This window comes from Euprymna scolopes, chromosome 1 (genome assembly GCF_053919585.1).
Source record: "Euprymna scolopes isolate OS-2025 chromosome 1, ASM5391958v1, whole genome shotgun sequence".
NCBI lineage: Eukaryota > Metazoa > Mollusca > Cephalopoda > Sepiida > Sepiolidae > Euprymna > Euprymna scolopes.
In genome coordinates, this window is record NC_136482.1 from 191,291,617 (window position 1) to 191,318,638 (window position 27,022).

The window sequence follows — 27,022 nt, forward strand, 5'->3', positions numbered from 1 at the left end:
TTTTTTTTTTTCGCTTGAAAGACAGACAAAAACTTTATGGCAAGTTTGAAAACAAATAAAAACTTCCATTCTGAAACCGATCTAAAACACATCTTCACAAATTGATTATCATGCTGTACAATCTTACGTCTCCTTCATTTATTTTTATCAGTTCTGTTAAATCAAACAATCCATTCTCTTTTTGCAGATATGGTTTATCTGGCAGTGATGTACTTGATAATGTTGCCTACGCTCGAGCTTATAACAGTGATCATCAAACTCAACTGTTAATGCAAGCAGCGGCTATGATGGCTGAATCGAGGTAAGGATCTAAAAACACAACACTATTATTGCCCGCGTCGTAAAAGTATGCAATGAAATACGACTTAACATATTGAAATGTTTACTAATGCGATAACTAAATTGCGTTAAAAAAAAAAAAAAAAAAAAAAAAACGAATATTAAGAAATTTGATGCTTTTGACAAACATTAATTGCAATATCATTACAAAAAGACTACATACATTTTATAAAATTACCGATCCCAATTTCCCTAAAACAAAGCAACTATGATGTACTTTGCACAAAGTTTTTGAAAAAAATTATTTGGAATCACATATTAGTTTTATTAATGATTAATTTATTAATTTCATCCACATGTTTTTGGGAAATATTGATATTATAAACGAATATTTTTATAGAGTATTATTTACTAACGAAATATAGTAACTATAATGGTTGGTAGAAATTATTTTGAATCCGACTGTATATGATCTCTGGTATATTGGGATTTTTTTAATATATAAATTCAATTTGCTATACTTTCACAAAAAAAAAATAAATAAATAAAAAAAACACTCGTCTAGTTACAACCACTAACAACAATTTCCTCCACTATATCTGTATTTAAATCTAAATGCAAATTCCGTGAACAAAGCTTCTTTTCTAGAACTGCCCACCTGTGGAACTCTTTTCTGCTTTCCAGTTAACTACAAAATGGTCTTCAAGTCCAATGTAAACAAGTTCTTGTTGAGCCATCAAATTATACCCAATTTCCACCACTAACTATTCCTACCCCTGATGACCACCGTACACCCATTAACCCTTATCCTCAGGTGGCCTTTGGGCCTTGATAAGTAGTGATTCCTTCATGAAAAAATTTTTTAAAAATTCCAATGTAAAACTGTGTTAGATTATAGATCTAAATAAGTTGTCATGTTGGGAAATTAAAATTTGACTTAGAAAAATATAAACTGCTACATGCTTGACCTAGAAATATTAAATTGATTGAAGCTATCCGGCGTTGCCTGGTATCCTGGAAGAGAAAATACTATAAAAAGAAACTGAGTAATATCATTAAAAACTTGCCTTTCTGTCACGTTTTCTAATACACTTCTTTCGGATTCATGCACAAACTTTTGCAACTGATTAAATATAATAAGGAATAATAAGGAAAAAAAAAACAAAAAAACAACAAAAAAAAAAAAACGTTTTTTTTTTAACAAGTTTCAGTTTTGTTTTTTACTAGTAAGAAAAAATGTTTATCATCCGCCTTCTTTTCCCCAAGAAAATATTTATTTATTTATTTTAAATATATATATAACTATAATTAGCTTGCAGATTTAATGAAGAACCCTATCTCCTCATATCCCCATATCAGATTATATTTTGTTATTGTTTGATGTGAAACTGAAGGATCTACTAAACACTGATTCGATTAGATGACATGTAAATAAAATATTGTTTTTAATGTATATGCGAGTTCCTCTTAAATCAAAGTTAAGCAACTTTGAACACTGTCAGTACTAAAATGGGTGACCATTTGAGAATTCTGGATGTAGTATGTGCTTTCCACTTATCTCTGCATTGTTTTCAGCCGTCCTGGACTTCTCCTTGCCACTAGACTCTAGCAGTACCAACTCAGGAGAGGTGTGGTTGGTGATTGCAAAACACTTGCTTCACAATATCATGCTAGCCACTTTTACAGGTGCTATCCATTGTCTTTCAAGATTGAATGGAGGCCATGCATGTATAAATATACTTGACGTTTCCTCATAAATTAGTGGGAACTTGCACATAATTCTGCTTCAAGCCTGATTATTTCTCTTTATTTCTATAATTTTACAATTTCTAAATCAAATAAAAAGTTGTCTCTTAATTTTATATCGGACATGAATGCACACCCTTATTATATTATTCCAGCCCCTTTGATCAAAATGAAACACAGTCAAATAAACTGGTTAATATGACTCATCTTTTTCTGCATGTTTGGCATGAATCTTGTACTTCATCAGGTATTACCTTATCGTTTCTTGGGGGAGGAGGGAATCGTTTTAGGGTTTGTATTATAAGACTTCCTCATTAGTGAGGGAGTGCCAACGCACCTATGCGAAAGCATTTAAATTCAGAGTGCTCTCCATTAAAAAAAACTAACCGTTACCCCCACCACAATCAAATAAAGAGTTCCATTCAAAATTCCGTCCAAATTCGAGTTCGAGAAGATGTACCCGAAGATCAAAGGCTACATCAACTGAAACGTGAAAATCACACTCAAGATGAGAACTGTAGTCCGATGAATAATAATACAAATAACAAATCCTCATCTCAAAAATGTCAAAAAAGGCACTTTGTGTGTGAATTTGTTCCCTAATTACTCCAAAATGGTTGGATCGATTGAATTTTTTTTTTTCACACAAATGTATTTTATGTGCCTGGAAGTGTTCTTAGATATGTTTTGTATCAAAATGCCTCCGTCATGTATCAAACATCGATGATGGAAAAAATTTGATCAAAGAAGGAACAATCGGATTTTGACGAAAGTTAACACCCTTATACAGCTAACATCACAAGCGCATTTCGTAAGTTTTATCATAGCAGAAGGGCCTGCGCCGTAAAACCAGTAGTAGGTTCTTTGATAAGACAGCGACTCATTTGAGATGAAAGTTTTAGTTTAGAGCACAACTGAACTATGACTTTTGCATTTAAAATTCAAGTCATTATATAAAAATAATTTATACAAATCAACAGTGAATGTAGACTACAATATATTGTGGACTAAATTATTGTAGGGAGGCATGTGAAGCTTCCTTCAAATACACTACAGTGTGTCCCTGACTAAAGCAGGCAATCAATCGATTTGATTGGAAAATGGGATAGTTCAGGTTTTGAAGTATGGAACATTTAATTCTCATTCAATCCTGGACAATGTCGGGTCCCCTTGCTAGTAATAAAATATACGACTTTTAATTTACTAGTGTTGGGACAATGAATCGGAAAAATTGATGCCTATTTTCCGATGCCGAAACAATTCTTTTGTCTTTTTTATTTGATTTTGTTTAAAGCAAAATCTTCCATTGCTGGTAATAATGATAAAATAATAAATATTTATTGATTTTAAAATACGATTAAAACTAAAATCGATAGATCATCTCACACAATTGTATTTTGACATGTAGGAAAACGTCTGCATATTTAACTTTTTTTTCTTTTTTTTTTTTTATGAAAATCGGAAAATGACAATCTTATAGTTAAATAAGTAGATATTTATAAAGTATCGGAATCGTTCCATCAGTTCTATTTATATAAACACTAGTGGTCTTCATTTGGCTTTGTCTGGTGGAAGAGGGGGGGGGGTAAAGTAAAAAAAAAACAAAAAAAACTTGTAGCGTTTCTGTAAAACAGCAAATGGCTTTAAATCAAAATAAATTCTTAAAAATATTCTTATAACTATTTTTTCTTTTTTTACAGAGATATTTATTCTTATAAAATGGTAATTTATATTTCAGTTTATGAAATATCCCTTTTTTTTTCTTCATTTACTTTTTAGACCTAACCAATAATTGTCCCTAGTGACCCCAGATCGAATTGAAAGAAAATTCCAATGTATTTAAAGTTCTGTTAAGAAATCAATTTCTATAACCATTAACCGCAATATGTATATAAGTATATTCATTAGTGATAGGACGATCACAATATTTTTCCTGATTACAATTCTTTATTTAACTATAAGATCGTTATTTTCCCCGATTTTCGTAAAAACACATGTTAAATATGCAGATATTTTCCTAGGCGTCAAAATACACTTATGGAGAATGATCTATCGATTTTAGCTTTACTGGTAATTTAAAAATCAATAAATATTTTATTATTACCAGCAATGGCAGATTTTGCTTTAAACCAAATCAAATAAAGACAAAAGAATCGTTTTGGCGTCGGAAAATAGGCATCAATTTTTCTGATTCTGATTAATCGTTCCAACACTAATATTCATAACAAACTATTTTCAAAATAGTTTATTACATGGGTAGAGTTTTTATAAATAAAATTATATAAACACTAAGAAGTTTATGTGGATAATGAACGTTTTTACATTTCCATAATATATTTTGAAACTTTGATCTGCATAGACTTCTTGAAGTGTTTATATAATTTTATGCAAGATATTTAGTAATATTTATTACACTTTTCCACGGTTAGATATTTAAAGTCATTGATTTGAAAGGCAGACCTCAAAAACTAAATTTTTTTTTTGTTAATAGATTTAAATATTTTGGAAACAAGTTATTCTATTACCTGAAGAAAAATAATAGCATGGAATCAGAAGTGGGTTTAACAAAAGTAATAAAATTGGACAACTTTTGAAAACTCTCAAATGACGTATTTATAGCAGAAGATTTTCTTTTTTTTTTTTTACCAATTGAATTGAAAAATATAGTTAAAACGAACAAATGTCCAAAAAGATAAAAGAAATAAGACTATTTGTTCAGAAGTTTTTAAACGATTTGTTTTTTTTATTTTAGATATGCTTTGTTGATTGTTGACAGTGCAACGGCCCTTTATCGTACAGATTACAGTGGACGAGGTGAACTCTCTGCCAGACAAATGCATCTGGCCAGGTTTTTGAGAACTCTTCTCAGACTTGCTGATGAGGTACGTTTTTCTTTTTATCTCCCCCCCCCCCCACCTGCAAACCTGCTACAAAAGAAAGAGCGAGGTCCAAACTGATTGGTACAAATCACTATTAAAAAAAAAAGTCATCGCTGTCTGGATGGTTTATCCTTGCTTGTCAGTTGATTTGTCACATTAAGATTTAAAAAAAAAAAAAAAAAAAGAAAACTAATTGAAAAAGATTCAGTGAAAATTTATGAAAATTAGTGCCAAGAGATTTTTTATACTAAAGGATAAGAATTTCAAAGTTATGAGGAATTTATGAAGCATAATTACATTGTGGTTTTTGATATTTCAAGCATTTTGTAATGAAGATCAGAGGATTGCTTTAAATAACAAAAACATTGTTTTTATGCTTCATAACCTTAAAATTATTATTCTAGAAGCGTTTGTGGAAGAATATATATTTTAACATTGCTAAAGGATAAGAGATAGATTGTCAGTCGGATGATGATCAATACTATGAAAGGATTGGAAATGATGACTGGACAAGATGAAATTTGAAGTTCTGGGAAAGAAACTGTTTGCTTTTACATATACAGAGCAAAAAAGAAAAGTTCTTTGCAACTGTGAATGTTTTACAAAGATGGCTGAAACTCAAGCATCTTCCATAGTAGAGAAAGAGGCAATCAAGAACAAAAGTGATCATCGCTTCACTAGATTGTGAAGGCAATTGGTGTTTTGAGTGGAACCTCTTCAGACATGAGAGCAATACTCTATCTTACAATGAATTTAAATGAGAAGTAGATGTATTTAAAATTTTGGCTGAATTTGTTCAAAAGTTTCAGTCCTGGGATGGTGGGTCATAAGAGCGCTGCATTATCTCATGCAGCATGTCTAGGGCACCCATTCCTCAGAGCACATACAGCACTTAACATCAGTGATCCAACAGGAACCATCGTGTCAACATGATTAAATATGCTTGTAAGCGATTGCATAATGAACTTTTATCTTCTTTTTTTTTAGTTTGGTGTTGCCGTGGTGATTACGAATCAAGTTGTGGCTCAAGTTGATGGAGCTGCCATGTTTTCTGCAGATCCCAAAAAACCAATTGGTGGAAATATTATTGCCCATGCATCAACTACAAGGTACGTATTAACCCTGGAAACTTTGGAGAGAAGGGGGGGGGGTTAAAGTGGTGCATGTGTTCATGTAATTTCAACAATTATGGGTCGATGAAGTTCGGGGAACTTCTGACGACATAATGAAGGATACAACGGATGTGCAATGTGATTTTTTAACGGCAGATTATTTTTATGCAATTTTTTTTAATCATGAAACCCACACGTGACGGAAGTTTATACAGGGTGACCCCCCCCCCCCAAAAAAAAAACGGGCCCAAACTCTAATTAGGCCCCGTTACTTAGAGTTTTGTCCGAATGAAATGAAACTTTTGTCATAACTAGTTTATTATATTCAACACCTCACATCAAAACACTAGGGTCTTTAGCCTTTATTTTTCTCTGTTCTACAGCATATGTTCTAGATATACTTTCTATGTTTTTTTTGGGGGGGAGGGGGTCACCTTGTATACAACTGAGGCACGAACACAAACTCCTCATTCACTTGTTGAACCATGCATAAATCTAATTTGGACACCAGTTGGACTGACAAGCCATAAGAGTATGAAATATTTCCTTTTTTGAAAAAGGACTCAATTTGGTTAAAGAGGAGTAGACTTTGATGGTTTGGTCGCCGTGTTGAAAGAATGGCCCTTGGATTAGTAGACGGAGAAGAGTTAAAGTAGCAGGTAAAGTGATAAATAAAGACCTGGCCAGAGATGAGAAATTTATTTCCTAATTAATCTAAAGCTATTAATGCGACGTTAAACTGAATAAATTAACTTTTCTCGCTTTCCTTTCAGATTGTATTTACGCAAAGGTCGAGGCGAGACACGAATTTGTAAGATTTATGATTCACCCTGTTTGCCAGAAGCTGAAGCCATGTTCGCCATTAATACAGACGGCATCGGAGATGCTAAAGACTAACCCCCTCCGCTCCACTTTTCTGTAAATAAAACTTTTGTTTCAATTTTCTTGTTATTTAAAACTTCAAAAGATTAATTTGAAAAAAAAAAAAAAATGAATTTTATTAAAATAGAAAAGCATTTTTTTTGTTTTGTTTTTAAATTCTAATAACTTGAGCAGCAATATTATTTACGATTGAGCCCTCTGGGGTTGGATGTAATTGCATGTTGACATTAAGACGAGCGTAAGTTCCACCAGATTCTCCTTTGGTTAACGTCCCAGGATTTACGCAGCAGCAACCGTCAACATCCTATAAAATGCAAGGAGGAAGAAAAAAAAAATGCTTTAATGAAAAGTGACAATTTAAAAAAAAATATATATATATTTTGTATTGAGATTGTGAACTAAAAAAAAGACAAAATCTACCAGCTTTAAATCTTTTATATAAAAGAAATTTGTCCCTCCCTTAAGGCCATCAATCATAATAGCACTATAACCAGACTTTCCTATGTTACTCTGTCCCACAGAAGTTTTCATGAGTATTTCCAAAAATTTTCTGCATTCAAAAATTACACAATCTCCAGTGACTTGACTCGAGAAAGTGGCTGCCATTTTCATTCATATTTTACTTTCTACTCCACCTGCCACCAATTGCACTGTATGCAATTTTTTTTTTTTTCTTTTGAATATTAATTAAGAGAAAAAAAAATTGCACTGTATGCAATTTTTTTTTTTTTCTTTTGAATATTAATTAAGTTCTTGGCCTTCGGACCGGGATCAAAGTGAAGTGTAGCATCTGAAGAACAGATATTACACTTTGATCTTGACCCAAAGGCCAAGTATTTATTTGCTCCCCCACCAAGCAAATTAGGCACAAGGCCGATTTTTAATGTGAGGAGTGAAGGGGAAATGAGGGACCAACTCCCCGGGGAGTAGGGGAGCTGGATAGTGACAATTGGTATGAAGGATTGCCCCTACATTGACAAAGGTCTTATATGTGGGGGCAACCATATGGTCTTTGCTTGCAGTATCTGCCGAAACAGATACTACACTTTGATCCTGACCTGAAGGCCACAAGTGCGCTTGTTTATAGTTTGCTGAAAGGAAATGAAAGGATGTGATTTGCATATGTGTCTGTTACCGGTTGTTTAAAAGCATCACTTCCTTCCAGGAGTGTTGAATGTTCTGATGACGGTTAAGCTTCTAAGGAACCTTTTAATATGCGGTACCTTTGCTAGAGTTCAAGGGAAAAAAAAAATTCCACTGTGTGCAAATTTTTTTTTTTTTTTCTCTGGAATATTAATTCACTAAGCATCGGTTATTCCAGAATCATTCTTACAAAAACAACTGCTCACTTTAATGTTTGCATGGTTAAACTTTTAATTGCTTTGGTTCAATTTTTCTATTTACCCTCGTATTCTTCATGCTATACAAAGTAAAATCTATTTAGATTCATGCACTAAATTTCATCCCTTCCCACGTCACCATTATTCTATATTTCAGATTAGAGTGAATATATAAATATTTTTGGCACATTGTATATGCTGCTCTCAATTATGAATTTATATTTTTTTTTGCTGATCCAAACTATACTTTTGCATCTCCATCCCAGACCAAATCCACTACCAATTTATACAACTTCCTGATACATCTACAGACTACCTACTGCAAATATTCAATATTTATGAAAGTGGCAATGTCCCTGAAATATGGAGGCCAGCCGCAGTGGTTGCTATACAAATCCCATACCCAAAGCACTCACTAGCTGCATTTCCAAGTAATGGAAAGAAGGATTAACAGCCGATTAGTATGATACCTTGAAACAAATAATCTGATTACAGATTATCAGTCAGGATTTAGGAACAAAAGAAGCCCCATGGACCACCTGACTCAGCTAAAAGCCTTCATTAAGAAAGAACACCTAACAATTTTTTTTTTCAATATTGAAAAGCTTATGACACAGCATGGAGGTATGGCATAAAAGATTTACAAGAATTCAAAGGCAAACTTTATAAATACTAGACAATTTAATGCATAACTGGGTGATATTATTTGTATCTATTAGTAAAAAAAAAAAAAAATATGGAGGTACCACAAGTATCCTGTCTGTCACACTTCAGTATCAAAATAAATATAAATGTAGGAACAGAATTTCCCCCCTATGTGGATGATCATGTTATAGATCAAAATATATTCCAAGGATAGAACCCCATTTACAACTTTTTCTGTTGTCCATTCATTTATTTTGTTTAGACAATGGGTTTAAATTTTCAAAAGAAAAACGAAAGCCATCCATTTCTGCCAAATGCACCATAACCCAATATTGAAACTGGACAATGTAATTGGGCATCATCTTTGATAAAAAAAGCTAACATTCATTCCTCATATTAAATACCGCAAACAAAGCCATCCAATTCTTAAAACTAGTAGCTCACACAGACTAGTGTGCAGACAAAGACATAATTAAATTATACAAGCAAAACTGGAATAGGGCCGACCACCTCCCTAGATGAGTTCATAATTAAAGGATACTCTAACTTAACATCTAAATCTGACCCCCAAGATTGCCATGGGCATGGAATATGAGCCTACATCAAAGATGGCTTCCCTTGTAGCAGAGATATCTCCAGAGCAATCCTAATTTACCTTATATGTGCTTCCGGGTTGCACTTGCTTATACCACCGCATTTATATTTGCTCTCTATCGCCCCACAACAGTGGAGTTACTATCTTTAAGAGTATATCGGAGAAAATTGACCACATCCTGTCTGCTCATCCCTCGACTAACAGCCACATTTACAGTGACTTCCATGTCCATAATGTGGAATGGCTGACCCACTCAAATAAGACTGATGATGAGGGGAGGTTCTGTCATGATTTTGCCATTGCCTATTACTTCTCTCAGATTGTTCCTGAGCCAACCTGTGTGCCCGATACTACAGGTCAGTACGCAAGCCTTCTCGACCTTTTCCTCACAACTTCCCATGAGCTAATGCTCATGTTCCGTTCTATCTCCTCTGGAATCCTCCAACCACTCCATTGTATAAGATAAGATAAAAATGAAATATGATAAGTCTACAGACGTACCTCTCCACCGTACTGTATATCGATACTCTATGGTTGACTGGGACAGCTTCCGTACATTCATATCTGATCTACCTCTCCATTCCATGTTAAAAAAGGATGTGTCCTTTATAGTATCAGATCTGATGGAATAGTTATTTGTAGGCATAGACCGATTCATACCATCCAAAAAATTCCAACAAAAACCTAACAGCTAGCCATGGTTCTCCCCTGAATGTGCTGCTGCCATCGCGCACAGAAATCACTTTTTCCATAACTACCAACGTAATAGATGTACTGTGACTAAAGCTGCTTTCAGGAGTGCCAGCAACCACTGTAAAAGAGTAATAAAACATGCAAGAGAGCTATATGCTCAATCCGTTAAATCCAAAGTAACTGAGCAGCGGCTTGGTTCCCACCAGTTCTGGCAAATAGGATCTTGAACAGAAGCATGTGTTCTATCCCAACCATTATCAATGGACCAGAGGTCATCTCGTCAGCATCCGACAAGGCCAAACTATTTGCTAAGAACTTTGCAGCAAATTCTACTCTATGCGACGAAGGCCATCAACTCTCGGTATTTCCTCCTATAACAGACAACACGCTAGGTAACATACAAATATCTGTGCATTAAGTTGCCAAGCTAATCAAGAACCTTGATTCCAGTAAAGCAACTGGTCTTGACGGTATTCCAATTATAGTGTTAAAAAAGCTCCAACCAGAACTTGCCCCCATACTTACAAAACTGTTTAAGCGTTGCCTGAAGGAGAAGTGCTTTCCAACACCCTGGAAAACCTCATCAGTATGCCCTGTATTTAAGAATTCAGGTAATAAGTCATCTCCCTCTCAGTACAGACCAATAAGTGTCATGAGTAAGTTGCTGGAATCCATATTAAATAAAGAAGTAATCAACCACCTCAACAGAAACAACCTTCTTAGTGACATGCAATATGGTTTCCGCTCTGCAAGATCTACAGCAGATGTGCTAACGGTTATATCACATAGGATTAGTGAATCTCTTGACAAAGGTTTCCTTTCCAGAGCAATTGCTCTTGATATATCGAAGGCCTTTGATAAAGTATGGCATAAGGGCCTACTTCACAAGATTTCCAGCTAAGGTATTACTGGAAATGTTTTCTCAATCATTAAATCATTACTCTCTAATAGGTTCATAAGAGTAGTGATTGATGGGCAGAAATCAGACGCCCACAGTATTAATGCTGGAGTTCCTCAGGGGTCCATCCTGGGCCCAACTCTCTTCCTAATCTACATCAATGATCTCCCAAAACACATACTTAAATCATTCGTTAACATCTATGCTGATGACACAACCATCTATGGCAACACATCAAAGGCCGTAAATGACAAAGTTCTCTCTAATTCTCTCTCCTCAGATCTTGAGCGCGTGGTACAATGGAGGAAGAGGTGGCTGGTCACTTTTAATGCATCCAAAACCAAGCTTCTATTTTTACATCATCAACGCTCTGATCCCCAGCTGGCATCAATTGAAATGGATAGCTCTCGTCTAGGAGAGGCTCCATGTTTTGACAAGCTTCTGGGTTTGACCTTTACTCCTGATCTGAAATGGAACACGTACATCAAATCGGTTGCCAGGGACGCTGGGAAAATGGTGGGATCCTTCTACCGCTTCAGAAGATATCTGACTACTGATGCAATTTTCTATCTATATAAAAGCTAAGTACGTCCAAGGTTGGAGTACTGCTGCCACATCTGGGCAGGAGCTGCTAAAAACAGCCTATCCTGCCTTGACAGAGTACAAAATAGAATTTGTGGCTTAGTGGGGGATGCTCTTTTCTCTTCCCTGCAACCTCTCTCCCACAGAAGAGACGTTGCGAGCCTGTTTTTGTTTTATCGTTATTTCCATGGCAAGTGCTCGTCTGAGCTCTATTCTCTGGTCCCCCCCCCCCTCGCCAATCTTTCACGAAAAACACCCAACTAGCTGAAATCACCGTCGATAATTTTCCCCACTCTTTATCTGTGCCTAAATCAAAACGTAGATTCCATGAACAAAGCTTTATAAATAATGTAATGTCATTCATAAAATAAAGTATTTCAAAATTTCTTTAAACATTAAAAATAAATAAATAAAATATGGACACTTAAAGTCTTTGCTTTAGTTATTTGTCACACAAAAAAAAAAAAAAAAAAAAAAATTTATGATTACAAAGTTTCAAAGATTTCTTAAAAATACAGAGTGAGGCAGAGCAATTTGCTTATTTGAATATCAAATAAAACAGAAACTGCCCCACCCTGTATAACATATCCAAAGATATTATTTAATATTTTTTTTTCTTTCTACAATAACCTGTTTAAAAATTACTTTCAATATTTGCAAACGGTTGTGTATGAAAAATCAGGAACAATAAAAATCTAAGCGTTCACTTAGATGTACAGCCATTATGGACAACTTGGATCCTTCTTTTATCTAGAAAGTCTAATATTAAAGACTCGATGAATTCATTTTCCAGAGAATACATTCATACTGGACTTTTTTCCTCGCGTTCAACCCAAACAAGGCATATCGCCAGTTGAACATAAGGAGCTACTATTTGGGATGATGCTTAGGAAAGATTAATAAGATGTTAGTTTACATAAACTTTAAACTTCTGCATATCAGTTCAGCCAGGGAATTCCAAAGTCTAGCTGTTCGACGGAAAAAACTATTAGAATAGAAAGCTTTCTGGCATTTAGGGACCTCAACAGTGAAGGGATGAGATTTTGTTGCTAAGCTGGTTTGTTAGAGATGTACGTCGAGGGAGCACAAGTGCAACAAGTTCATCAGAGCACATTCCATTAAAATATTTTTAAAACAGGGGGACAGAGGGTGTAGCTTAGTTGACACAGTGGTACCTATAAGATATAAAACTCTTTTTTGGACGCTATCCAAGAGAGAGAGACTAGTGGTAGATGCAATAACCCAGACGTGGCAACAATACTCCATGCATGGACGAATGGTGGCCTTGTAGAAGTACAGGATACTCTCGGGTGTGAGAATCAAAAGGTTTTCAGTATAGGTTTGCTTGTTTTGTTCAGCACATAGTATATGTGTTCAGAGATAAATGTTAGAGTTTCTGCAGTAGAACATGCTTGCCTGAATCTTTATTGATGGTCAAAAAGATTGCAAGATTGGTTCAAGATATTAGTGAAGAGTAGTAGGAAGATAAAAATCCCAGAAAACTTATTACTGTTGAGCATGACTTGGTTGGTTGTTTTTGTTTTACGGCATATCAACCCTTTTCAGGTTATTTAATGCCGAATCCAAAGATTTTGAAGAAAAAAATCTTTTAATAGAATATATTTATTGTTTTCAAGTCGGTTTCTATTTAACCCATAGTTGGGACCCGAACAGGTACTACCACTCCGGGTCAGAGTGGATCTGGAAGCAATGGCAATTAAAGGGTGGCTCCACACTCCCTAAAGCCTGCAAGTTGGAGCTTAACCCAGTGGATATAGTTTAAGGTCATATCCAGGACCAGCGTGACTTGGAGAAAATGGGTTACAGTCGAATGAACACTTACATAAAGTAAATTTTGCAAGAGAAATTGGAATTTTTAAAGAGGTTTACCATAATAAAGTACCGCAGTTGTGATGGCACAATCAGGATGTGTGGTTTGATGGGAAGTTGCATAATGTCCGCATGGTTGTAACTGACGAGAGTTTCTTCAGGCGGAGGATAAAGTGGATAGAAACTGGCAAAAAAAAAATAAAGAAATAAAATAAAGAAATAAAAAGTAGAATAAAATTTGGTGAATCAAGTTAATTTGAAAACCTGGAAATTTTGCTGTAAATGAGAAATATGGAAAGAATGAAATGCAATTTCCTTACCTGTGTTGTGTAAATAAATGACGGATGACCCGCTTGAAACGATTTGTATGTGTCGTGCTGAAAAGACAAAAATTAAAATTGGCTTTAAGTTTTAAGTGAAATGAGCAGAAAATTCTGAAGTTATCCATCTTCCCACGGCGAAATGATGTGACATAAGGATCAGAAAGTGGGATTTGAAAGGCCAGTGCGAAGAAAAGAGAACTCTGGCTTGCAATAAATGCCAAGGCAACCCCATTGACATTCCTCGGTAGAGACACCTCAGAATAAACTAACCTCATATCAAAGAGAGATGACAAAGCCTGGGAGGGTGGACTTCCTATGATTGCACAGGATCAGAGATACCTCAGTCAAAGCGGAACTAGCCAGCTCAGCAATGGTCGAGATTCAGCTTTGGTACCGAGGGAAAATGAGTTCTGATGATATTTTTACTTTCAAGTAAAAAATGCCTGGTGCTTCAATATTATAACAATGAAAAAAATATTGAATTAAAACAAATGGCACCTATGTAATTGTTAGGTTTGAAATAGTAACATATCCAAAAATTATGAAAAACAATAAGGTAGAAAATTAATTATTCATAAAAAAACAGTTCACATAAGGTTGAAAACTGTTCGATAACGTTGGGTCGGAAATATTGGGTCACGTGACCTAAGCAAAAGGAGAAGTAACTCCGTTGACACACAAACAGAATTTATTCAGAAAAGAAAAATAAACATAACGTGCATAATTTATTAATTTTTTTTAAAATTACTTTTTTTAAACTTTTCAAAACTTATCGAAATTACTTTTCTGAAATTGGCATAAGATTTCAGAGAAATGGAAAACTTGATTACCTCCCCTGTTAACTCTCCAATTCAAATCGGTAGATTTTGAAACCAAATCACTAGATTTTACAAATGTCTTTTTCATGAATAATTATTTTTCTACCTTATCGGTTTTTGTAAGTTTTGGATATGTTACTATTTGCGACATGACAATTACACAGGTACCATTTGTTTCACTTGAAGTCCAATTTTTTTTTTTAATGATATAGAAGCACTTAATTTTTTTATATTTTTTTACAAAAATCAAGCTTTAAATGATAAAATCTTGCTATCTACCTCGCATGAACTTCTGCATTGCTTAAGTGGAAAACAACATCGGTGGAGGTGATCCCGAAAACAACTCCATTGACTTGTAATACACACGGATTTGAAACAAGATGCATGAACTAGAAAGAAAAAAAAAAGAAAAAAAATGTTTAAAAAAGGAAAATATTTTTAAAAATATAATTGCTGAGAAAACGTCATTAATTTGCAAATTAAAATGCCCTTTCAAAGTTTGAAACTAGGAAAAGAATTAAATTGTTAGCTTTTTTTTTTTTTTTCATTTGGAAAAAAAAAATATTCTAAAATCATAAATCAAGTTAGTATATTTGATCAGCTTCATTCTGTTTAGCATTTTTGGTGTTTGTTCAGAACCCCCCCCCCCCAACCTAAAAATAAAAATCTGTATTATGTACAGATCCACAACGAAAAGAAAATATGCACTAAATATCACATAAATCAGTCAAGTAGTTTTATTTTCATGAAGAAAATCAAATTTCCTGGCTGAACAATGATAAACAATCTCACGGCTTCATCTTAAAAACAGCTTGAAAGAACAAGGGAGATAACTCCAAATAATTCAAACTTGCAAAGTTTTTAAAAAGCTATACATAAAATAGGGAGGCATGGGGGGGGAGCATTAAAAAATAACAAAATTCACTTAATGATTTTCTTTATAAAATACTCCATCAATTTGTGATTTTTGGTATATGATATTTCCTTTCTGTCATTAGTAAGTACATCATACAGACTTTTTTAGTGCTTATTTAGAATTCAACTGATTTTTCAAACAAAAATACACAAAAATCTTCAAAAGACTTTATGATGTACATACCCATCACGGAACAAAGATATCATATACCAAAAATCATGTAAATTTATCTAGTTATTTTTTTTTTTTTAAGAAAATTAAATTTTCTGACGAAGCACCATGTTTTATAGATAAGAGGTAGACAACTCAATTCGAACTACCAAGATCAAAATAAACCTTGTAATTACAAGGTACTATTAAAATCTATAGAAATTGTAAAAATAAAAAATTCTCTATAAAAACTAGTTGATCAATTTGTGATTTTTGGAATATGACATCCACATTTTATGATAGGTATGTGTGTACAAAGATTTTTCTATAATTTATTTTTTTCTAAATCGATTTAATTCTAAATAAGCAGCAAATTTCTTTTTAAATTCTGTTTTTTTCATATAAGGGAAATTCTGGATAAGCACTGCATTTTCTTTTTTTTAAAAAATCCGATAGTGATGGGAGAGACTTCTCAAAGGTTACCAACTACATCGTTGGGTTGCAGATTTCACAGAAAATGACAGGTAAAATTCTCCATCTGTACAGATATTCATTTTACAACATCTACCTCCCATTCTCGGTTTGATAAATTAAATTTTATTTGTTTTAAAACCAACTAAGATTATCTATCAAATAGAAATCGGTTTGTAATTCGAAAGTTGCAAACTTGATCTGAGAAAGATAGATGAAGTTATTTTTTAAAATTTTATTAACATCATTCCATTTCTCTTAAAAAGATAGTGTGCACAGTGACAAGCAAGCTTAACATCAATGTTTTCGTAACATTGTTATGCCAATTATTACGAGTTGAAAAGTTTGTTTTTTTTATCCAGAGTGGACGAGTCTGTTCACATTTCAGAGTTAAATGTTTGGATTAGTGACTCCAGAGCCATATTTGCAGATGAGTATTCCTTAACTAGGGTATGCTGTTTGTGAAAACGGTAAAATAAATTATGCTCCACTAGTGTTCTCACTAATATTTATATAAAAATCATAGAATTAGGTTAGTGAATATGGAGAACAGAAAATAAACCTTTTAACTCACTTCCCTTATTTTTATCCTTTAGTTCTCACATTCTAGAAGTGATGTTTCTGACATGGGGGAAGAATTGCTGTCTTCTGGGTCAGAATCACTTATCATTGCTTCATTTTTAACCACAAAGTGTTTTTTTTTTTTTTTTTTTTTTTTTTTTTTTTTTTTAGGTTTTTTCAAGTGGCTTCATGCCTTGTTTGGAGCGATTTACATAAAAAAAAACAAAAAAAACATTAAAGGAGAAATATTGTTTTTTAAATGTGGAACTGGTAACATTTCAAAAGAAGGTTTCAGTTGCAAGATTCAAATTTTGGGTAGATTACTTTAAATTCAGACAACCTTTTTTTGGCAACTGCATAATCTGGATACTACTTAAAGCACGGTTGAACGTCTTCCGTTCCCGGATGCTAGGGTTGAACGCCTTCTTGTACAACAAAAAGGATTAGAAACAGGTTTCTTTAAAGCAAAGTTTTATAGTTGAATGCCATTCTTAACGTCAGCTATTTTATTTGTGATCAACACTAAGTGAGTTACCACCCACAGCCAACAGTATCCACACAACAGAGTTAGGACTGTGACAACAGCATATTCTTTTCATTGTTTTGACTAGAGTATATATCTGACACAGATACAGTTAATCAACCGAGAACAACATCAATATATAAAAGTGTATAAGATATCAACGGATACACACTTGAGAGTCAAAACAACAAAAAAAATATGCTGTTGTCCTAGCCCTAGCCACACTTTACAACAGGCAGGGAAGATATCTCCAAGAAACGGAGATATCTTCTGACCAGGACATATCCTCTCCAAGTAGGCTGCTATCTGCTCCAGGACTGCTTATCGAGTATTCATAGCTAACCCTAACCTCCATATTGGAAGGTCATTCCCCTATCTACCACCTGGGAACTCAATGAATGGGAGATGGCACTCCACACCATCACAATATGAAAAAAAAGCTGCTTGTATTCATTGGCCAGTTGAAGTTAGGGTAGGAAAGAAAACGCCTCGCTCACCTTGCTTTCCGGTTCTCCTGGTAATGGGGGATGAGGAAATGCAGAAAAGCCGTTAATATCTCGCTGCGATGGAACCAAAATCATGTGACACTGAAGCCTGAAAGAAAGGAAACAATTCTTAAGATCTTGCTCTAATGTTCTTGTCCAGAATTCTCACTAAAAAATAAAAAAAAAAAAACTAAGATGTCAAAGTGGTTTACTTTCAGAAAGCAATACAATGTAGAGGTGTAACGGACAGACACAAACTGAAGCAAATTAACAGATATATATATATATATATATATAATACCGGTGCAATAAACGATGCAAATTCATTTTTATTTATCATATAAGAAATTCAATTTATTATTTTGTAAATTAGAATTTACAACAATTTATTATTTGACAAAGAATACAAGTTGAAAAGTTAAAATTTTCCTAAATCCATGAAGTTTCAAAGAGTCAGAGCATTGCAAATTTGAAAACAAATGACCTCGTTTGTGTCTGAAGAATGGTCTTTACCAAATTACTCTCAATTTTGGGTCTACAGACTTGAAACACGGACCTGTGAAACAAATTTGGTTTTTAGCTGGTAAAAATAGCTGCTAAAGGGTCAAAATTGAAAAATAAGAACTTGACAGGTTTAAGTCAACTAAGCGTGTATCTTCTAAGTTGACTAAACATGTTCTTTTTATGCGTGTGCAAATATACATTCCCAGTTGGATGCCTTCTAGTAATAACGTTTTTTTTTTTTTTTTTAAAGTTTTTACATGCGTATGGACTTAGCTCAGATGGTAACTAAATACTGCTGGAGAGCCACATGTTTTCGTTTCGATTCTAGCTGATGGCACCCAAGTCAGTTTTTTTTTCATTTCTTTGGAAATCACTACTACATATTGGGTACAATATAATAATCAAGAGTATTGACTCTATGATAATAAATACCAAATCTGCACAAATTAAAATACAGGGTGTTTCAAAAGTCTTGGGAACATAAAGATTTTTAATAACTCAAAAACTATTAGGAGTTAAAAAATGAAATTGGTACCGTTGGAAAGGTTAAAGTTTCAAGTTTTGTGGGGAATCTTCAAACTTGCTCAATATGAGCACCATTCGTCACACGGCAGACATCTAGTCGATAGTCCATTTCCTGCCAAACGCGTTCCAGCATCTTGACGTCAATGGTTCCCACAACTACCGTTATTCGAGCCTTTAGTTCGTCAATATCTCTTGGAAGGGGCGGCACATAGACTTGTTGCTTGACAAAGCCCCAAAGGAAAAAGTCACACTCAGTACCCCATATGCAAGTGCTATGCTTGTTAACTTTGCCATTCAGATAGAAGGTCGCCTCATCGCTAAAAACAAGCCGGTCATCAAAGCCGTTATCTTCCAACTTCTCTTGCATTGCAATGCAAAAGTCACGGCGAAGTGGCTTATCAGTGTCCTTCAACTTTTGGACCAACTTGAGCTTGTAAGGTACCATTTGCAGTCGTTTCCTTAAGACACGCCAGACAGTTGCTGGAGCAAGCTGAAGTTCCCTGCTGGCTCTTCTCACTGATTTACGGGGGCTCTGCTGAAAGGCTTCCGGACTTGCTCAACTGCATCTTCTGAAGTTGAAGGGCGACCTGTTCGCTTACTTGGGCACAAACACCCATCTTTCACAAATTTAGCATGCCATCTGAAAATGGGTTTCCTTTCAGGGACTTCTTTTTTAAATTTCCTGCGAAATGCACGCTGAACACATGTCCACGATTCAGTCTTTGCAAATTGGAGGACGCAAAACGCCTTGTCTTGTTTAGAGAACGCCATTACTGCACATGGAAAGATAAGACGAAAATCATTAGTATGACCAAAAACTTGATTAAGCAAGCTTTAAAATGACACCAGTTTCATTTTTCTACCTGGAATAGTTCATGAGATATACGCATTTGTAATGTTCCCAAGACTTTTGAAACACCCTGTATATTTAAGTGTATTTAACAAACAGGCAATGCTATGATACCTACTAGTATATATATATATATATATATATATATATATAATTCAATTTGGTTTTCTGCCGGCTGATTAAAACTTGAATTCTAAATTCTTTTCATTTGTTATTAAAATTACAAATTGAAAAGATGCATCTTTGTTTTGTTGTGGATTTTTGGCCTAATTGAATGGATTGTTAGATATTTGTGAAAAGTTGCACTTTGCCACTTTGCTCTCGCACGTCAGGAGTCACTTCTGGGAGTGGGGATTGGAAGTAAAAATTTTTCAGCACTTACTGTTTGGAAAGATCATCGATGCCATTTCTCAGCCGTACGTACATTTGCCTGTAAGTTTCAGTTGACATTTTCTAAAAATAAACAAAAAAATAAAATAAAATAATCATATGCACAGAAAGACGTGCGTGCGTGCGTGCGTGCGCGCACGCGGGGGGTGGGTAATTTACTTACAGCAATCCCTTCATGTTCTTCGTCAATGAATGGCCCAAGCTAGAAAATATAAAAAGGATAAAACTTTTGTTATATTGTCATAAAAAATAAAAATAAAAAAAAACTGGAATAAAACAAAGAAAAATGTATTTCAGATTCTTTGCAGTTTTGTATGCGTGCATCGAAATGCAGATTCTGCAAAGATCTGAATGGATTTATTAGAATGACACGTGAAATAAGACAATATCAGGGATTCCTAACAATTCCTGGGGATCCACATAAGTTTTAAGGGCCTCATGAAAAAAAGTTTCTAATTATTTTGAAGAGTTGTACATGTTAGGAATTTTAACAATTAGATTTTATGTTAAGTATTACAAAATTAATTGATTAAATATTAATAAATTCAATCAATTAAAAGAAAAAAAAAATACAAAAGGACAAAGTGAAAAAATTTGAAGTAAAATTATAGTCAGTAACAAATGCTAATTTATTTTTTCATAAATATAAAATATTTACAAAATTTTAACTATGAAAATATTTTTACAAAAAAAAATTAAAAAAACACTGTAGAAAGGAATTTGAAACCTCATTCACAGGCAACATGAATCGGAACAAATACATTGAGGACATTGCCAAGGCTTCTGCAAAAGGTGAGCTCCCTCTATCGTGCTAGAAAATTAATCACATCCGAGACGATCCTATATCTTTACAAAGCTACCATTCACCTATGTATGGAGTATTGTTGCCACATCTGGGCTGGAGCATCTACCACTAGTCTCTCACTCTTAGATGTAGTCAAAAAAAAAAAAAAAAAGAAAAAAAAAGTCAAATCTAACCCGAGCCTGTGCTATCAGCGAGGCCCCAACTCTTGCTCCACTGTCGCAATGTTGCATCCCTGTGTTTTATTCAGTTTAATGGAATGTGCCTTGAACTCATTGCATTCGTACCCCATTGACGTACATACACCTGACTAACCCAATATACAACAAATCCCACCCCTTTACTGTTGTGGTCCCGAGATGCCGGAAAATCTTCTAATCTAGCAGTTCGAAGGAGGAAACTATTAGATTTTGGAATTCCCTCATTTCCTGCTTTCCTGACTGTTCTAATATGCAAAAGCTAAAATGTAATGTGAACAGAAATCTCACTGTTCAACTCCTAAGAGTCCCCTGCTAGGTATGGTCCCAAACCCCCTTACCTTCCAAGTGGCAATAAGCCTTATTAAAAAAAATATAAAGTTAAACTCTTACCAAAATGCAAACATGTGGTTTTTCTTTTCGACAAATGTTTAGCAATTCTGTAAGTGGTTCAAACATCAGGCTGTCTGTCGTCAAGAACGGACCACAAGCAGTCATCACGTTCATCGAGGGAACTTGAAAAGAACAAAAAGATGCATCTTTTCAATTTATAATTAAAAAAAAAAAAAAAAATTTTAGAAGAATTCAAGTTTTAATCGACCAAGGAATTTTTTTTCTAAACTTAAAAACTTAGACCAATCTTCGATTTTAAAAGAAAGCAGTTGTCTGTATGTATATCCAGTTTAAAATAATACAAAGCAAATGCTGACAAAATTGGTATTTTCTTGGTCAACATTGCCTCGGCTGAATATCTAAAATTTACTGAAAAAAATTATTCATTTTTGACTTTAAACCAACACAAATTTTATCACGAGAAATGTTTTTTTTTAAGTTAGTTTATGTACTAATTAAAGGGAAATAACTCTTTGGTTTTATAAAATCAGTTATTTCCCTTATACAGATTCATTCCTTGAGAAATCTATGAAAAGGTATTGTTTATGCGTGTGTGTGTAGAGAGAGAGAGGAATGGGCTGGTCAGAGAAGAAAGAGGATGGAGCAGAGACAGAGAAAAAAAAATGGGTAAGGAGAAAATAGAAAAATATGTTACACTTTTGCCCAGGACAATGTCGGGTAGCTTGCTAGTTATATATAAAAAAAAAAATAAAAAAAAAATGAAACAAAGTAAAATGGGTTTTATTTATTTCAAAAACAAAAAAAGTAAATAAAAAAAAAATCAAGTTTGAAAACTTTAGATTATTTTTAATTTTAAGTATCTACTTTGTTGAGTAAAACTGTTTGTTGTTAGAATTTCAAGCACCTCAGTTAAAGTATTTCAGAATGTCAGGAGATAAAACCACCGTATTGAACTCTTTCTCAAAATAACTAACTCTTTACCACGAAATTATACTTTCAAGTCGCGTACAGGCCTATGCATGGTTCAACAAGTGAAGGAGGGGTTTGTTTATGTTTTGAAAACTCCAAAACAAAACAAACGTGTGGTCTACTTGCGATGGATGTTTTGGTTAAGCCCAATGAATGGATTGTTATATATTACAATAGAAAAATGCGAGCATGAAAGTAATATGGTTAAGCTTAAACATGGAAAAGTAAAGGACTAGTTAAAACTGGAAAAGAAAATGACAAGATATTCTTGTAAAAAATATAAATTTATAACTTAAAATATTGCAACATTAAGAATTGATTATATAATGTTATAAACTGAATTTAAAAAATTCTTAATACTGCAATATTTTAAGTTATAAATTTATTATATATTTTTTACTAGAATATCTTGTCCTTTACTTTTCCATGTTTAAGCTTAATCATTACTTTTCATGCTCGCATTTTTCTATTGTAATCCATGATTTCCCAGGCTTCCAATAAATTCACTTGTTCTTTGTTTAATTTCAGTCTTATTTTTTTGTCCCCAGAAACACATATGTAATAACAATGTACGGCACTCGTCTGCTTTCAATAAAATCCCTCAATTATCCCCTTTTCATGCTTTCATTCTGTTTCACTTGTTACTTATGTTTTTGAGATGGCAGTGAATTAGTAGCAACAGTAGTTGCTGAAGCAACATGGTTGCTATGGAAACCAGTCATAAAAAGCTTTTGTTTTACTAAACGAAAATTGAAATTTTTTTTTTTCACAATAAAGCCGAGAAGGTGATCTATAAACTGTAATAACGGTTTTATATTTGGTCGAGAAATTAATTAGCGGTGAAGCTTTAAAGCAGTTCTAAATGACTAAAACTGCCACTTAACCATATATCCAAACACTACCATTTGAATGATTATATATATATATATATATATATATATATATACATATACACACACACACACACACACACACACATGTAAAAATGACCTTGTCTGTTCAGAACAGTCAACCAAACTACTCTAAATTCTTTGTTTATAAACTTGATATACATATCTAGGTTTTTAGGCAAACAAAATAGCTAAGAGGTCAAAATTGAAAAATTGGAACTTGTAAGTCAACTTAAAGTGCTCCTCTATGTATGCACAAATATACATTGATATGTGAAAAGTCCACCTGTCGTTAGCTCAGTTTCGATTCTAGCTGATGGCATCCAATTCATTTTTTTAACTTTTGAAATGACTATGTATTGGATATAATATGATAATAGAGGATTGGCTCTATAATAAATACGAAATTTGCATATTTTACGAATGGGCAATGCTGGGCAACCTGCTAGTTTTAAACTTAAAATGTAAAAAAAAAAAAAAATTTCTTAGGAAATAAATGAATTAAAAATTGAAATGATCTTTATTAAACAAGTGTTTAAAAAAAAACACTTTGAAAAAACAGCGAGTTCAAATCGTAACAAGGGAGGTAATTATTTTCTGAAAACTGAAAATCTTGGGCAAATTAAACAAAACTAAATTTTCGCTAATTGTTTTTGAAAACTTTTCCTTAATAATTAAATTTTTAATAATTAAATTTTTAATAATTAAATTTCTACCTTACTGTTTTTTGTAATTTCATTACTGCAACATGTCAATTAAGTAGATACCATTGGTTTTACTTGAATTCAGTATTTCAAAGTTTGCTTTGTTAAAAAAAAAATAAAAAGCATAAATTTCTTTTCTTATTGAAAAGAAAAGCCTCAGTTTCATCTGTACTTATAATCTAATTTTTTTTTCTACTAAACAAAAAAAAAAAAAAAAAAAAAAAAAATTGAATTCCAGAAGAAAAAAAGCCATCTTTAGTCAATTATCTAATCTTTTCATCCTATTCATTATTAGCAAAGTGACCTGACGTAACCCTGGATTGAATGATTGAATGATGATCAAGTGTTTCACACTCCCATTATCATCAAAATCGGTGAAATTGCCTATTTTTCAATTAAATCAATTGATTGCCTACTCTAGTTGGGGACCTATCGTAGTCCACCGGAAGGAAGCTCACATGAGTCTCATGACTTATTCCATAATATATTGTAATTCACATTGCACTGTAGCGAACCTATTGTTGATTTTATAAAATTATTTTTATATATAATGGCTTGAATTAAAGCTTAAAATGCAAAACGTCCATCATACTTCAATTGTGCTCTAATTGAAAAACATTCATTTCAAACACTCTTGTCATATTAAAGAACCTGTTGATTTTATGTCAAACCTTTCAGCTTGTGTAGTAATAATAGCTCTCAGATGCACTTGTGATATGTTAGGCTGTGTAAGATGTTAACTTTGGTCAAAATCGCCTGTTCCTTCTTTCATCGGATTATTTCGATTATCGATACTTATCAAAGACATTCCGACACAAAACCTATCTAAGAACACTGCCAGACATATATAGTACCTTTGTGTGAAATTTTATATAAAGCTTCTCAAATGTACATGTGATATTAGGCTGTGTAAGATGTTCATTTTGGTTAAAATCGCCTGTTCCTTCTAAAAAATTTCATAAAAATCGGCCCAGCCATTTTTGAGACCATAGGAAACGAACTCACAGACACAAAGTTCCTTTTATATAATAGTGATTTCTATCCTATTATTTCACCTTAATTATTTTTTAATTTATTGAGAACAATAAAAATAAACATGTCAATTGAAGGATAGAGCACGCGGTGAGAATAAAGTTTAATTCAATAATTATTATCTTTTAAAATATGATTGCCATGCAAGGGGTGTTGGTTGTTTTTGTTTTACGGCATATCAATCCTTTTCAGGTTATTTAATGCCGTATATAATTTAAGGTTATATCCAGGACCGCCATGCAAAAGAGTCATTTTCGTACGATAGATATACCAAAAATAATGCCTCCTATTTTTTTTTTTTTTATTCTGCCAGAATGGATCAGAGGGGATTTCAAATTGCATTGTTATGATGACTGAACTTATGCATTCATGACCTGAACATTTCAATTCTCTGTTGCAGATATTGATGATGTGAGACTCTAAGAAAGCGGCCCCTGTCATGGACGTGCGACTGTGGCTATCCAGTCTAAGAGATGCAGGCCTGAGCGGGTGATAAGGAAACTTAGAGTTTGATTTTAGTCGTGCAACACCTCACTCAATAAGTCTTCGCATAATGAAATAAAACAACTTCACTCAATAAGTCTTTGCATAATGAAATAAAACAACATAGTAAGATTACTTGGAGGCAAGATACCATCATTTTTATTAAAATACGAAACAATTGCATATCACTAAAGAGAAAACAACGTTTAGGCAAAATTCAACTGGATTCATAAACAGTCCCTTTTCTTTCTTTTTTTTTTTTTTTCTTTTTTTAAAGGAGATATACGGATTCCATTGTTTCTCTAGAAATTTGATGCCTTTTTTTGTAGAATGATAATGAAAGAACATATTTTTATTTATGGTCAAATGCACCCACAGTGCCATTTAATATTCATTATTGATGCTGAATCCAGTCATTTTAGTAATACTTTAAGTTCTTTATATCTTCAAATATTTATTAATTTTTTTTTTTAGAGAATAAAAAAAAAAAACACAAAACATGGTGCATTTTAGGTTAGACAGCCTTTTTTTTTCTTTTTTTTTTTAAGGAAAAAAAAAAAAAAAAAAAAAAAAAAAGAAAGAAAAAAGACATCACTCAATAAGTCCTGGGGATAACTAAGAAAACAGCAACTTTTAGGCAAAATTTAATGCATCAACATTATTTTTATTGTTTTTAAAGACAAACTTCAAATGCTATTTTTTTTCTTTATCCTCAAAACATAGCTTGTTTACTGATATTGCTTCTTATTGTAACCAAATTTTATTGCCTGTTGCATTCTTTTGAGATCAGCAAACAGCTAGTAGTTGTTGAGTCATGTACGCATTGTTTTTTTCTTTTTTAATCTTTATAAAAATAAAATTTTACTGGAAATTTTTTTTTTTTTTCAAGTTAAGAATTTTTTTTATTAATCCTTCCTTGTTTTGCAAAGAATATTATAACTAAAGTGAAAGGGGTTACTGTGATAAGGCCCAGATTTTGGGATGGGTAGATCTTAGTGGAGAGTTGGTAAGCAATATGTTCACATTACATTTAAATTTCTGCAGGTTTGTACAGTTGGATAAACAAAGAGGGAATTTAGAATTCTGATAGTCCAATGGAAAGAAGCATCTAAGAGACCTCTACAGTGAAGGGGTGGGATTTTGTCAGTTATATTGAAAAGAGGAGATGTCCTTTTCTCTTCCTTGCAACCTCTATCTCACAGAAGAGATGTTGCGAGTTTGTCTCTGATGTATCGTTATTTTCATGGAAAGTGTTCGACTGAGCTTCAATCTATGGTCCCCCCTCGCAAAACTTTCACAAGAAACACTCGTCTAGCTGTAAACACTATCAATAATTCCCCCCACTCTTTATCTGTGCCTAAACCTAAACGTAGATTCCATGAACAAAGCTTCTTTCTTAGAACTGCACGCCTGTGGAATTGTCTTCCGTTTTCCTGCTTTCCGGCTGACTACAATATGGTTGTCTTCAAGTCTAACGTAAATAAGTTCTTGATGAGCCGTTCCATATAAGTTATCAAATTTTCCAAATTTTCATTACTAATGATTACTATATTATCCAATTTCTAATGTACAATCTTTAACCCTTATCCTTGAG

At 33.4% G+C, this 27,022-nt stretch overlaps 2 protein-coding genes across 4 annotated transcripts in view; one reads left to right on the forward strand and one right to left on the reverse strand.

Moving 5' to 3' along the window:
- Positions 1 to 11,456, forward strand: part of LOC145278354 (DNA repair protein RAD51 homolog 1) — a 38,214-nt gene extending 26,758 nt beyond the window's left edge. For 2 of the 3 annotated variants that reach the window (XM_080130653.1, XM_080130649.1), the window contains exons 7-10: positions 188 to 301; positions 4,778 to 4,907; positions 5,892 to 6,013; positions 6,790 to 6,956. In XM_080130653.1, coding sequence (XP_079986779.1) covers positions 188 to 301; positions 4,778 to 4,907; positions 5,892 to 6,013; positions 6,790 to 6,913 — 490 coding nt within the window. In that variant the 3' untranslated portion in view covers positions 6,914 to 6,956. Of the gene's footprint in view, positions 1 to 187; positions 302 to 4,777; positions 4,908 to 5,891; positions 6,014 to 6,789; positions 6,957 to 11,349 lie in introns of those variants that run through there. The other variant, XM_080130651.1, reaches the window with a different exon arrangement.
- Positions 6,993 to 27,022, reverse strand: part of LOC145278343 (DNA polymerase alpha subunit B-like) — a 73,532-nt gene continuing 53,502 nt past the window's right edge. Inside the window, exons 11-18 of the mRNA XM_080130639.1 lie at positions 21,390 to 21,511; positions 20,161 to 20,199; positions 19,990 to 20,060; positions 17,741 to 17,837; positions 14,902 to 15,011; positions 13,802 to 13,858; positions 13,542 to 13,665; positions 6,993 to 7,202 (exon numbers count right to left, since the gene is read on the reverse strand). Coding sequence (XP_079986765.1) covers positions 7,050 to 7,202; positions 13,542 to 13,665; positions 13,802 to 13,858; positions 14,902 to 15,011; positions 17,741 to 17,837; positions 19,990 to 20,060; positions 20,161 to 20,199; positions 21,390 to 21,511 — 773 coding nt within the window. The 3' untranslated portion in view covers positions 6,993 to 7,049. The remainder of the gene's footprint in view (positions 7,203 to 13,541; positions 13,666 to 13,801; positions 13,859 to 14,901; positions 15,012 to 17,740; positions 17,838 to 19,989; positions 20,061 to 20,160; positions 20,200 to 21,389; positions 21,512 to 27,022) is intronic.